This window comes from Anabrus simplex, chromosome 1 (assembly GCF_040414725.1).
Source record: "Anabrus simplex isolate iqAnaSimp1 chromosome 1, ASM4041472v1, whole genome shotgun sequence".
NCBI classification, from domain to species: Eukaryota; Metazoa; Arthropoda; class Insecta; order Orthoptera; family Tettigoniidae; genus Anabrus; species Anabrus simplex.
The window spans coordinates 1,555,102,014-1,555,117,033 of NC_090265.1; the positions used below are offsets into that span (position 1 = coordinate 1,555,102,014).

Genomic DNA, 15,020 nt, shown 5'->3' on the forward strand with positions numbered 1-15,020 from the left:
TGGCTGGCAACCAGGTATTACTTAATTGATAGCCGGTGTCCCTGTTGAAATTTTTAGGATTTCTACGTATTTGCACAGCTTCCCATATAATCCTGGACCTGTAGTGTCTAGTGTGGGTAAGAGCCCGAGCATCTTGGAACATGACATCATGACCTGACGATAGAGTGTGCTCAGCTATTACCGATTTGTCAGGTTGGTTGAGACGAATATTACGTTCATGTTATTTGATACGGTTACCAATGGACCGGCATGTTTGGCCGATGTATACTTTACCGCACGTACAGGGAATTTCGTATACCCCAGGATGTAAAAGTGGGGACAATTTGTCCTTGGTTTAACTCAGACTGTGAGCAATTTTAGTGACAGTGCCAAACACGGTTTTTATATTGTGTTTGCAGAGGACCTTGGCAATTCGATCTGTGGTGTTGTGAATGTAAGGATAGTAGGAAGTTCCCTTCACTTCTTCCTTCTGTGAGATTTGCTTGGTCGTTTCTCTGGGATGTAGGGCTCTATGAATCTGCAAATCACTGTAACCATTACCCTTAAACGCGACTTTGAGCGTGTCCATCTCCATCTGGATATGTGATGGCTCACGAATTCGTCTCGCCCTCTTGGCGAGTGTCGTGAGGATGGCTTGTTTTTTGTGCTGGATGGTGGTGAGAATCTGCATGAAGATAGCGATTTGTGTGGGTAGGCTTACGATAGATGGTATGTCCCAAGGAGCCGTCTGGTTTCTTTCTTACTAGAACATCCAAGAAAGGAAGGCATCCATCCGACTCCATCTCCATAGTGAATTTTATTGACGGATGTTGCTGATTTAGGTGGTCTAGAAATAGATGAAGTTTCTCAGGACCTTCTGTCCAGATCACAAATACATCATCAACATACCTCCACCATATCATAGGCTTGACGGGTGCCGAAGTAATAGCCTCCTCCTCAATTTGCTCCATAAAGAAATTAGCCACTACGGGCGAAAGTGGACGAAACGCTGGTTAATAGAGCAAATGCCTGAAAAGCCTTACATCTGATCTGTTTTTATATATGGGTTTAGCGGACGAGGCATGGCATTCAATAATGTATATATGCAGGTTTGGCGTTGAATGCATTAAAAATATCATTCATCATTTTCAATATTTCTTAAGAAAGTTATGAATTTCAACATTGACTTATCAAGGAAAATCTTTGAAAGTTTTAAACATTTCATGAAACATATTTCTGTCCAATTTCTCTATATCCCTCTCTGAAGTCAATATTTCTGCATTTTGAACTTAATATTGTATACATTTATAATATGCATATATTCTGGGCTTGTGTAGTCCTATTTTTACTGTTGTATAGGGAACGTGACTTTATTTAGAGGCCTACTTCTGGTACAACCTATTTCAGCACTTTGTAAGCTAACCATTGTAATCAAGTGAGGTAAAAATTGCCCAGTAAGGAAAACCACAGACCTATGTGCTTTTTCTATCATCTAAGGTTTTCTTTCCTTGTCTGGATTTCATGGACCTTCCTGAACCTGTTTTGATGTTATGAAGCTGAATTACCAAATATTCCAAATTCTACAGACACTGGCAGAAACAAATATCAAAACACCAAGAAGGGGTTGTGCTAAATTTAAGAACATTGGTAGGAGTATTTATACATCTCAAAGATGATGCTAATTCAAATTTCCCACATTCGCATTAGCATGGCGCTAGTAGCGGCCCCATGACGTTTCATATCAGGTTTGCTTTAAATACGGTCTGATCTGTGCAAGAGCATTAGTTACCTTTGAGATTGGACGGAGTGACTGCAAGTGGGTCAAGAATGCCTTTACGACGACGAAGAGGCCAGTATCAACAACTCACTGCGGTTCAACAAGGCCATATAATAGGGCTACGTGAAAGTCGATTTTCCTTCCGCGTTATTGCAGAATGACTTGGCAGGAATGTCCCCACTGTGCATGCGTGCTGGCAGCAGTGGTCACGAGAAGGTACTCTTGCAAGAAGACCAGGCTCTGGACGTCCCCGTGGCACCACTGAGAGGAGGACTGCCGTATTCGGCGTATGGCTGTGGCGCAGTGGACTGCGTCTGCAGCAGCAATTCGAGCGGCAGTTGGCACCACAGTGATGCAACAAACTGTTCAAAATCGGTTACTTGAAGGCCATTTCTGAGTCAGATGCCCTGTGGCGTGCAATCCACTTGCCCCAAACCACCACCATCTGCGACTTCAGTGGTGTCAAGCAAGAGTTCATTGGAGGATGGTGTGGAAGTCCGTTGTGTTTTCCGATGAAAGCTGGTTCGCCTTGATACCAGTGATGGCCATGTGTTGGTTAGGAGGAGGCCAGGTGAGTGCCTGCATTCCACCTGTCTGCGGTGTCGACACACTGGACCTACACTAGGAATTCTGTTTGGGGAGCAATTCCCTATGACAGCAGGAGCACTCTCGTGGTTTTTCCATGCACCCCGACTTCATGAACAGCATCCCGGGGATGCTTTCCAACAAAATAAAGCATGCCCCCATGCTGTTGTTGTAACTCAACGTGCTCTACAGAGTGTCAACATGTTGCCTTGGCCTGCTCAATCTCCCGATCTGTCGCGAATTGAGCATGTATGGGACATCATTGGACGAGAACTCCAGCGTTGTCCACAACCGGCATTAACCGTCCCTGTATTGACCAACCAAGTGCTACAGGCATGGAGCTCCATCCCACAAGCTGTCATCCAGGACCTGTACGACACAATGCATTTATGTCTGCATGCCTGCATTCAACAGCCAGTGATTATACCGGTTTAATGGACCAGCATGGCACATCTGCGATGGCTTTTCTCGCCCGGATATTAGTCTTTAGTCTTGTACCTTTAATCAACTAAATATGTTACCTCAACAAACATATTGCCAAAATTTCTGTATTCTACATTCCTTATTTCATGGTGTTTGGATACTTTTTTCCGTCAGTGTATAATTTGATTTGGCCCATTCATTGCAGTCGATAACCAAGTACCTTCTATTAAACACAGAATAAGTAGTTCTAGGATTTAAATCTTCACTAATAACACCATTTATCTTACAATACAATATATAATCAAAGGTATTGTTCTTACCTGCCCGGTACTTGGAATCAATACACAGCATGAACCTCAGTGTTCTCACACCATCCAGTAGTTTCATGTAGAGGTCTGGCTGGTGGCAAGGAGTGCATGTCTTGAGGTAAGCATCAACTTCATCCAAACTATTATTTAATCGACTGCACAACGTACAATGTTACTATCAGCAAAGTTCCATCAGTATAATATTTGTTTTTAAAAATAAAGTTATGTATAAAATGGCTTTGCATTACTAAAATATTTTATTAGATTTTAACAATTTCTTCAATTTTAAGGAGAAAATTGTGAAAAGATGTTATTTCATTCAAGTGTTAGGAGAGTGTAATCAATGGCAAAGAGTAAGTCGGATGAAAATCAGTGCGGTTTCAAATGCATATTGAAAATTTGAAAATGGAACAGACACTTAAGTTTGTTTCATAGATCTAGAGAAGGCCTATGTCAGAGTAATTAGGGAAAGGCATTACAGAATTAAGATTAGGTTATTACAAGCAATCAAAGCCATGCATATGAGCAATTGGGTCACATTAAGAATTGATGGTAGAAAGAACTCTTGGTTCAAAATAGTTTCTGCAGTTATATATGGCCGTAACCTTTCACCTTTGTTGTTCGTAGTTTACACGGATCACTTACTGAAAAGTATAAAATGGCAGGGAAGGATTCATTTGGGGTGCACTGAGTATAATACAATTAGCACTTCCAAGATGAGAGTGATGTCAGTAGGGAAGAAAACTAAGTGTATTGAATGTCAGGTCAGGAATACAAAACTGGAGCATGTGGAGGATGTGTATTCTCCCAGGATAGTACTATACTAAATTGAATCAAGGTACATTAAAGCTAACACAGCGAGTTCGCAGTTGCAATCTACAGTATTCTGTAAGAAAGAAGTCAGCTCCCAGACAAAACTGCTAGGTGGATTTAGGATATTTTATTCATAAGTTAAAAGTAACAGACACATTACTCCACCTGGTGGCCATGATCATTAAGGTGTTGAAGTCTAAACGCTCTGATACCGTGCTTAGCTGGTTCGAGTCCCATTGGCCGAAAAAATTTTGCCATCAGAATGTTGGCTGGCAGGGTAGGGGAGGTGGTGGTATACAATTTCTAATCATTAGATGGTGTGCCAAAAGCCTAGATTAAATTCCAAACCTTTCTGCAGTGTTCATATGGAGTGAGGACAAATGACGTTGTTGATGGTGATTTGTTCGTCGGATGGAGACGTTAAGCCTTAAGCAAACCCCTTGCTGCTATTCGACAGGAGTAGACTATGTGCCGGCACAAGGTTTCTCCCTCTTTCTTCCTACTATCATATATCACGTCATTCATTTCGTCTCATTAACTCCTCTGATAAGGTTGACATCAGGAAGGGCATCCAGTCATAAAAACCCACCACAACAGATTCATCTCACCTCATACCCGACCCCGCAGAAAAACAGGACAAGGGTTAAACAAACAAAACAAGAACTAATAGACACGAAAGTAGCGAGAGAATGATTGTTGGTACAGATATGTGGGAATAATGGCAGAAATATTTGGAATGAGGAGATAAAGGCTAAGTTAGGAGTAAACATGAAGTCGTACGCATAACCCTTTCAGACCGTGTACGCACAATTGTGCGGGTTCGTATTTTATTTATGTCTGAACTTATTTGACGTTTTCTTGGCGCTAGACCAGACTGCAGTGCTTGTGCGGGACACGTAGCATGTACTTCAGCTGTTTTTATTTAGTACTTGACCACCAGGGGGCAGGAAGAAGAGTTTAAAAATACAGTTCATTAGGAATATGGCGGGAAGCAGTAATGCCTAAAGTAAGTATTTATTTATTGCATTCATATTAATCTAGAAGCTTTACTGAATATCAGAATATAATCAATGAAGTGTGTAGATTGTGTAGCAAACGTAAATTGTGAACTTACAACATCGTACGTAATACTATGAGGTTTTGAATGTTGATACGCACAAATGTGCGGGCTAGGTTTCCTTACAGCCAACGCATGCAGGAGTGCTGGGTGCTGTCACAAAAAGGACTGTGAAAGCAAAACTCATACTCTACATGAGAAATGTAATGTATAAGATTTTAATTGTTTAAAATCGTTCCACACTGTAAAATAGAACATTTGATCATATACATGTGCATATTCACATGTACTGAGTTGAATTTTTTAAATTTTTTATTTTTTGCAAGTAGTGAATGAAGTCCTGACACGCACAATTGTGTGGGTTCTGTTTTTCAGCCGATAGTTCTTATTTTGTAAAATAAATTGTAAAAACATGTATTTAAGAGCATTTTAGTCAGTTTTTGACATACAAACAAAATTTCACTCCGCCAGTTTTCTTTCAGGTCTGAAAGGGATAAACAGGTTTTGGTGAAAGGGTCTTGTGAGGCAATTGGAGGAGTACAGGTTACCTAGGAGAATACTGAAGGTAAGAAAAGTAGACGGAGACCAAGGTGACAATGGTTAGATTCATTTTTTAATGATTATATGATAACAGCTGTAACTAAACACGACCACAGAGCTACTTGCAAATAGAGGATTGCGGAGGCACATAGGTAATTTACAGAGGCATCCAGACGGAATGCTGAATGAAGATGTGTGTACAGGGTGACCCAAAAGTCCATTAACATTTGACGAGGCAATATTTCACGGTATATTGGAGGAATAGAGGTAAAAACTGATACACATGATTGGCATGTCATGGTGTTTTATTGACACCAAAATAAAGTAAACAAAATGACCAACAAAGGGCACTTCATATGATACACAAGCAATAATTAGCATAACAATCAAGGTTTAGCACAGACAAAGTTCTTTATAACACATGCTCTCCATGTAGGCGGTCATTCATCAACAATACCTGTAGTTGAGGGACAATGTTGTAAACAGCACTGTACAGCATATCCGTAGGTACGGTGAGAAACTGCCATCGGATATTGTCTTTTAGCATCCCTAATGAGGTCAGACGATAGTGGTAGATTTGCGACTTCAAGTAACCTCACAACCAATAATGACACGGATTGAGGTCGGAGGACCATGGAGGCCAAGCATGACATGCCGCGATTGCAGGCGCATCTAATGCCCTCTCTCATGACAGCTCCTTTTATACCGCACATGGGTCTCATGTGGTGTCAATTAAACCCCATATCACGCCAATCATGTGTATCAATTATTACCTCTCTACCTACAATATTCTGTAAAGTTTTGCCTCGTCAAATGTTAACCGACTCCTGGGTCACGCGCGTGTGTGTGTGGGTGGGTGCGTGTGTGTATTAATTATTGTACATATTAACTGTATGATTAAGCAGGCAACCTTGGAGTGTGATGTAACCATTAGTATTATAATCACAGGCCATGAGATTTAAGGTTTGATGTGAAATTCAGTTCACAAGAATGTGATTTGTCATTTCAAAATTTTCAAATGCATTGAGTGGAAATTGAACTTTATGCATATTGTAATTCTACCATTTTATTTTAAATCCACAATTTCCATTCACTCTTCATCTCAGCTGAAATGATAATTCTTGCCAATGACTTGAAAAGGTAAACTATTACTTTACAATTATATAAAATAGAACCATTCACAAATTGTCCATCTCCGTAATGTAATGATTAGCACACTATTAGATGTCTTGGGAAGCTCAGGTTCAGTTCCAAAGGTACTGCCAGGAATTTAAGACTGGCAGTAGGGCTGATATGTGGTTAGAAAGGTACATGCATCTGACCTTCCTTGGAGGTGTGCCTAAAAAGAACTGCACCACCTTAGGATGAGGACATGAAGTTACATTCATGAATTATTATTGACATTTTTGAACACTTGAATATTATTAGATATCCTATAAGTATATATGCAGTATGAAACATTTTACATCCTGATTGACCGGTGCTTTAAAATGTTTGCTTTTTGATTCATACCGGGACTATTTAATCTCAAAACTGCAGCAATCAACAAAATCACCTTTCTACACCTGCACTGCAAATAAATGTCCAGCAATTCTTCTGGGAATAGTTCAGAATTTTGTTTAGAATGTTCTCCTGCTGCATTTATTTTCAAATTTGTTTGAGCATGAAAATCACAATGACTGTAATAATATCTACATTATTTGAAAATAAAAACAGGAATGTAAACCTTACTCAAAATATCCTTTAATGCTAAATGTCATATTAAAAGGCCAGTTTCATTATTGGTTTAACTTTTAACTTTAACAGTTAAAAAATACTTTTAACTTAGATTAGAGAAGTTGGAAAGAGGAATAATGAATAAGAATATGCCTGAATATTGTTAGAATAATTAAGGTTAAAAGATAACAAATGAAGTAAGGTATTATAAAATACAGACATAAAATAAGAACTACTCTAAAATTGAAATAGACAGCTAGTGAAATATTTTAAAATATAGGAAAATCTTGATAGATTTTCTTCACTTAAGAAGTGTAAAGTCAATTAATTGCAATGTCCATAAATATTGATCAGGTAGAATTACTACTTAATTTATTTAAGATATTTTAAAAATTCTGAATTTGTATTAGATTGATCTTAATCGAACAAAAGTTTTATTCCCTGAGAGCTAGTTGGCTTACAGATTTTACATTGAGTCTGTCCCTTTTTATATACCAGTAGAAATAAATTTTCTATTTCATACACACTGATTACTTACATACCTGCACAACACATTGAGGTTGTTAACAGAAGACAGCTGCACAACACTTTCAGGGTTAATAGCTTGCAACTGAGCAAGGTATGTCATGAGTTGATCTTCATCACAGGGAGGTAGTCTTGATTTACGAAGAAGAGGTTTTTCATCAAAGAAATCTTCTATTTCATTGTCATCAATTATATCAAGACCCCAGTTACTGTTCACATCACGGTCTTGTCTTGCAATTCGCAGTCTGTTTTGCTTGTCTTCCCACCAGCTAGGGATCCTTTGTTCATTCCAACTGCTCATCTTATGCAATCGCCCATTCTTGTTCTGTCTTGTAAATCTTGGTTCTCCCCATCCATTATAAAGAGGAACAACTTGGCTGTCATCTGCAAATGCTCACAATCCTTCAATAACATTTCACAGTTACAAGTCATATATTTTATTCTGTAAATGAATAAATAAAAGGACCTCAATGAGATATTATTACATAGAACTTCTTCAGATAAGAAGAGTAAAGTCAATTCATTTCAACACTCATAAATATTGATCAGAAAGGATTACTACAATATTTAGTAAGATATTTTTTAAGTTCCAAATTTGTGTTACACCGTAGTGTTGGATTCTTACAAAACCACTCTTGTACACTTACGGACCGTAAAAGTAAAGCACCTGGAAAGAAGAGTCCAATTATAAAATAATAATATTGGCTTTACATCCTACTAACCACTTTTACAGTTTTTGTAGATGCTGAGGTGCCAGGATTTCATCCTACAAGAGATTTTTATGTGCTGGTAAACCTACCAACATGAGGATGATGTATCTTAGCACCTTCCAAAACCAGCAGACTGAACCAGGATCAAACCTGCCCACTTGAGCTCAGAAGGCCAGTAATCTACCATCTGAGCTACTCAGCCTGGCAATCCAATTACAGTCCCCCTTTGGGTGGGGTGGTAGAATATATTCACAGTATCCCCAGACCATCACAACTTTTTATTTACTTAGCGCATGACATACAAAGCATACAGAGAAAGTAAAACTGAAAAAGATACATGTTTAACAAATGGCGAGGAGAGAATTCAGTGGGCCCTCGCGGCTGACAATCAAGATTCTACAGCCAGTCAACTACGTCAGTAGTGACAACAATGAAGTCTTAATTGCCTGCATAAGACCTGACAGGATAATCAAATGCGACAAGGCTGATGGGCTGGTTGTCATTTCCACAGTCGCAGGACTGTTTTAAGCCCCACTTCACTGCCAACGCAGCAAAGCATCCATGATTAGTTTGGACCTTATTAAGATGAGCCCATAGATGATGGACTACGTTAAGTCACTCAGGCCTAGTGTACTGCTTTTTGACAGTGTGTCACTGCAGAGATGCCTTGGAGGAACATTCTTCGTTCCACTTCTGCTTCAAGTTAAAAGCATTTGCAGAATGAATGAAACCTGCAAATATTGGGGTTTTCTTAATGCTAATCTATGATGTAATATCTTCTGGTCCAGCAGATCAGCATGAACTGGTAACTGAGGGTTGGAGAGTATCTTTCGATACTTTCAGACAAGAGCACTTTCATATTTTTCTGTTTGAGATGTGAGAGAGCAACATTATCAAGGTCATTTTGCAGTTGCTCACAATCTTGTAACTTGTTGCCGTTGATGCTTTCACGGCCCGTACTTATAGATATGATGCTATATAGGCTTTTGGGGTTATGCCGTGTCACGAAAATAAGGTGAAATTCCACTTCTATTATAACGTCTAAATTTCAAAAAGTCATTGTTTAAGAAGCCTTTCTCGTGGATAGACGAGGTTTTCTTCTGATGATGCAGAGCACAGTTCTCTGTGAAACGTAAAAAATTTCACCTTATTTTCTTGATACGCCATAACCCCAAAAGTTCCTTTCTTGATCAAAATGTAATCTATCAGAGTTTTGATTTTTTTATCCCAACTATATCTTGTTATCTTCTGACTGTTTTTCTTTCAAAACCATGTGTTATCAATGATCAGCTCATTTCTTCTACAAATGTGTACCAAAATATCTCCAGCCTTGTTTCTCTTTCCATATCCAAATGGACCTATAATATCTTCATCTCCTTTTCTTTCCTGACCTACTTGGGCATTCATGTCTCCTATGATCACAACTTGTTTGTCCTGTATATGACCCTCCAGATATTCAAGGTATTCCTCTAGATTTGTATTTTTATTTCCTGTTTGTGGAGCATACCCTTGAATTATATCGGTAACACCAGTCTGACCTTAATCAACCTGTCATTTATGTTTTCCACCAATCCTAGGTGTTCCTTTAGGTCATTTCTAATTACGAGACCTACACCATTTTTGGTTTCTCTTCCTCCACTATAGTATAAGGTGTATCCTTTCTTTAGTTTCCTCTCATCTTTTCCTTTCCATTTGTCTCACTGATTCCCACCAATGCTATATTCTTGTCAACCATAAAATCTACAATTTTTTCTACTTTCCCTGTTAGTGTCACTACATTGATGGTCGCTATCTTAATGTATTATGTTGCTGGTTGCCCATTTCTCACATTTCTCCCAGCATCACAAGAATTGCACGTCGCTTGTGGGGAACACCTTAGCATCTTGCACGTCGCTGTTATTATGTACTGAAATTAACGAGAAGTGTAAATATTTACAATTCATTAAGGGAAATATAACCTGCCAAATGTGCTGAAAGTACTACAATACTGTACACCTCTATGGAAACCTTCTTATCAGAATTCTATCCAAAAATTAGATTCACTATAACATAAATTGCTTCATTTATATTAATTTAGAGCAGGGTTCTCTTATAATAATGTTGATTATATAACTTTAGAACAGTCATTAAATCTGCATAGTCTGTCACAATAACGTGAATTCCTGGATACACTTTTCATTTTTAAATTGTTCCAGTCCTTCGTGAATTGCCCACAACTCCTAGAAAAATAAACTTCCACATTCCAGACAGGGCACACAAGGTGTCAAACACTGTCCACAATTTGGCACAGAACTGAAAGAATGGCAAGAATGGTAAGCAAAGTGAAAAAGAAGGAGAAAGAAGAGGAGAAGGGTGGTGGTAGCAACAGGTTGGGCAAAATAAAAATGGCCCAGAAAATATTTATAAGACTGACATGGAATTGATGCTAGTTAATGAACAGAACTGCCCATCACAGGAAATGCTGGAAACCATGTTTCAATGCACCAATGGCTTGCTGTCACATGTCCATGCGTGCGCATCTCCTGCAACTCCCAAGTACATCTCTGTGTCATTGTGTGTGAATTAATGAGAGGAACAGATGAGTTTAGTGACCAGTTGAATGCAACACAAAATGGTTCTTACGATGAAACAGCGCATGTTCATTGTCGAGTGTTGTGCGAAGCATGATTTGTGAAAAACCTGTGCGGTACTGTTTGCTCAAAAGTTTAAGACTGGAAGTCTTTTGATAAAACCTCCAGCCAAGTCTGCAATGCAAAACTAAGTGGCTAAATGGTGTGAAACAGGCTCTGTAGCAAATAAAAAAAGAGTTTGAACACCAGAAAATATTGCTCAAGTGAAGGGAAGCCTGGAATGAAGTTCGACGAAATCTCAATGCCGTTTATCTTTGCAAGAAGGAATTAAGAGATCGTCATGTCAAAACATTATCTGTATCCTTACAAATTTACTGTTGTGCGTGCATTGAAGCATCCAGAAGAACCTTTGCATGTTGAGTTCTGCTGGTGGTTTCTGAGTGAAGTGGAGTCAGTACTTTTGGATCCTCAGTTTTTCATTTCTTCAGATGAGGCCATTTCCAGCATCTTGTGTGATGTTCATCAACAAGGGTCAATCCCGCGTCAGTCCTATCATAAATATTTTCTGGGCCAGTTTTGTTTTGCCCACCCAGTGGCAGTGATAGTAATAGTAAATAATTTTAAAAGTGAGATTTTCAACTTTCAGTAGTTTCTTCCAGTTAACCCTGTTTATTGCCCACTTTTGCCTCAGTTTGTCTGGAGAAACAACTGAAACAAACATAAGCATTGTTAGAAATGCCTAGACATGATAATGATGATGATGATATTGTGTAGCCTACAGAGAGGCCTAGTGCAGGTCTTTTTAGTTGATGCCCATGGATGACCTGCATATTTGGGTGTGTGATGGTGATGATAATGAGGTAGGGAAGGGGTGAAACCCGGTGTTGGAACATAGCCTACTCCTGTTGGATAACACCAAAGGGTCTGTTCAAGGCTTAATGTCCCCATCCAAAAGACGAGTTACTATCAACAGTGTCATGTGCCCTCACTCAATATGAACACTGCATAGAGGTTTGGAATTGAGCTCAGGCTTTTTGCTTGTAATCTAGTAATTAGAAATTGTACACCATCACCTCTCCTATCCTGCCAGCCAACATTTGATGGTGAAAATATTTTCCACCAACAGGACTTGAACGAGCTAACCATGATGTCAGAACACAAAGACTTGACGCCTTAACCATCATGGCCACCATGCGGGCTGCCTAGAACTCATGAGTGTTGTATCTGATCATTTTTATGTGAATCAGCTTGTGAAATCTCTGAATAAAGAAAATTTTTTTTATTTTTTTTTTTTATTTTTTTTTACAATTGCCTTTATGCCACACTGACACAGATAGATCTTATGGCGATGATGGGTTAGGAAAGGGCTAGGAGTGGGAAGGAAGCGGCTGTGGCCTTAATGACGGTACAGCCTCAGTATCTGCCTTGTGTGAAAAAGGCAAACCATGGAAAATCGTCTTCAGGACTGCCGACAGTTGGGTTCAAACGCACTATCTCCCGAATGCAAGCTCACAGCTGCATGCTCCAAACCGCACAGCCAATTCGCTCGGTGAACAAAATAATTAAGAAAAGTAAAGAGGTGATGACAGTTTAATCCTTAATGTATTTCAAATGACTAGTAATCGAGTCTTGCTTGTTTAATAAAGGTAAAAATAAAAATAAAGGCAAGAATAACTTTGCACCGACTCAGGGAGATCTTATTGTGACAATGTGATTGAAGAGGGCTAGGACTGGGAAGAATGTGACTGTGGCCTAAATTAAGGTACAGCTCTAGCATTTGCCTCATCTAAAAATCAGAAACCATGATAAAACACTTTCAAGGCTGCTGACAGTGAGATTCCAATCCATTATCTCCCGAATGTAAGCTAATAGCTACATGTCTTGTTCTGCATAACTGTCTCACTTGGTGGTTTATAGTGTCTCTATTAAAATTACTGGAACTCTTGTCCGACTCGTTGGCTGAACGGTCAGTGTACTAGCCTTTGGTTCAGAGGGTCCTGGGTTTGATTCCCGGCTGGGTTGGGGATTTTAACCTTAATTGGTTAATTCCAATGGCACGGGGGCTGGGTGTGTGTGTTGTCTTCATCATCATTTCATCCTCATCACAACGCGAAGGTCACCTACAGGCGTCAAATAGTAAGACCTGCACATGGCGAGCTGAACCCGTCCTGGGATATCCCGGCATTAAAAGCCATCGACATTTCATTTCACTGGAACTCTTTAGTATTGATATGCTTAACTTCATAATCCAAGATCCAGCCCTGGTGGTGGCAGTGGTGGTCATTATTGTTTTAAGAAGAAGTACAACTGGGCAATCATCCTTTCCTAACGTCAGAAATGGAAATAGAAGAGGCCCAATCCTTCAAAGAATGAAGATATTGACAAAAGAAAATGAAGAATCATAAAGGGTTGAAAAAAGAAAGAATCCCAAGATGTTGCAAACCCAATACCATTCAGGCTGGGAAAGAATAAGAGTTGACCAAGGGAGGACAGATAGGAAAGATGAAAATGAGGAGCCTAGCACAAGTAACTGGAAGAAATGCCACATTCAGCTAGGGCCAGATCTAGTCCTCTACAAAATTTCTGAACTGACAGAGAAGGGAAAATTAATACTACCTAAATTAAAAATCCATTAAAATGTTTGTTTTACATACCATTTTTATAGTGATGATGCAGTTTCAAATGATTACTTGGATCCTCATTTTCTCTGTCTACTTCCGGAGCAAATCTATCGTACTGCCATTTACCATGCATGTCTCGCCCATGTCTTCTTGGACTGTGTCGTCTGCTGCCAGACTTTCTCCACCTATTTCGAACTCTGGGTTTCTTTAGTTCCCTTCTGCTCATGCTTATCTGTGTGATACTCAAATCATCATCATCATCGTCCTCTTCCTCATCTTCCTCTGGAGCTTCATACTCCATTATCGGGCCATCTTCTGAAAACAACAGTGAGGCCTGTTTTTACCAGAGGAAATAAAACATTTTATACAAACAACTGAAGAAAGAATCTTATATTTTGTAGGAATATTTGATAGGAGTTGTGGAAGCAGCACTCTGATGAATTGTTCAGCCTAACTGAAGAAACTGATAAGGAGGAAGAAAAGGACAGTACAGAGGAAGACAACATGGCAGAGACAGAGGACGTGACAGAGATGTAAATGGACCTGATAAGGAAAGGAGTAGAAGATGCTTTGAGAAGTATGAAATGGAGTAAAGTTCCTAGTCTGAATGAAATGACTGTGGAAATGGTGAGAGCAGCAGGAAAGGAATAAATTGGCTTTATCATGTTAGGAGAACAGAAGACAGGAGGAGAAAAACCCCCAAAGAATGGAAGAAGGGAGTAATTATCCTTATCTTCAAGAAAGGAAGTAAGAAAGTATGTAAAATCTACTGGGATGTGATACTGTGCACAGATATTTGAGGAGATTTTGGAGAGAAGAATTAGGGCAAAAGTGGAAAGATGGATCAGCTTGGAAAGGCCAACAACTGATCTAATCCTTGCCATAACACAGCTTTCAGAGCACTGTTATGAGGACAGAAAGGATTTATGGATGGTCTTTCTGGATAAAGAAAAGGCATAAGACAATGTACATAGAAGCTGTGTGCGGAGATCTCTGGAAAACCAAGGAGTTGGGAAGTATACAGTAGAGAGAGTGAAAGAGATGTATCAAGGTAGTATGAGTTGTGTGAAAGTGGAAGACAGAGAGGAGGCTGGTTGAAACAAAGAAATGATTTAAAGCAAGGAAATGCCTTTTCACCACTACTTTTTATTGCTGAGATGGATTAGATAATGATGATGGTAACAGTAATGACTGGGGAAGAGAAGATAAAGGCAATGGTGGTTGCGAAGGATGTGATGGTAAAGGGTAAGAGAGGAAGAAGTACAGGAACAGCTGAGTGTATGGGCAGAAGCAGTGGAATAATATGGGATGAAGTATTGAAGAAAGCATAAAGTTTCAAATAATAGGAAGTATAATAGAGAAAGGTGGTAAAAGCAACAAAGAGATACGTGAGTAG

At 39.3% G+C, this 15,020-nt stretch overlaps 1 protein-coding gene across 2 annotated transcripts in view; it reads right to left on the reverse strand.

The window, feature by feature from the left end:
• LOC136858510 (uncharacterized) overlaps window positions 1-15,020 on the reverse strand; it is an 88,044-nt gene that overhangs the window by 26,755 nt on the left and 46,269 nt on the right. Inside the window, exons 3-5 of one of the 2 annotated variants that reach the window (XM_067138107.2) lie at window positions 13,658-13,936; window positions 7,741-8,107; window positions 3,085-3,227 (exon numbers count right to left, since the gene is read on the reverse strand). In XM_067138107.2, coding sequence (XP_066994208.2) covers window positions 3,085-3,227; window positions 7,741-8,107; window positions 13,658-13,936 — 789 coding nt within the window. Of the gene's footprint in view, window positions 1-3,084; window positions 3,228-7,740; window positions 8,108-13,657; window positions 13,940-15,020 lie in introns of both variants that reach the window. The other variant, XM_067138106.2, reaches the window with a different exon arrangement.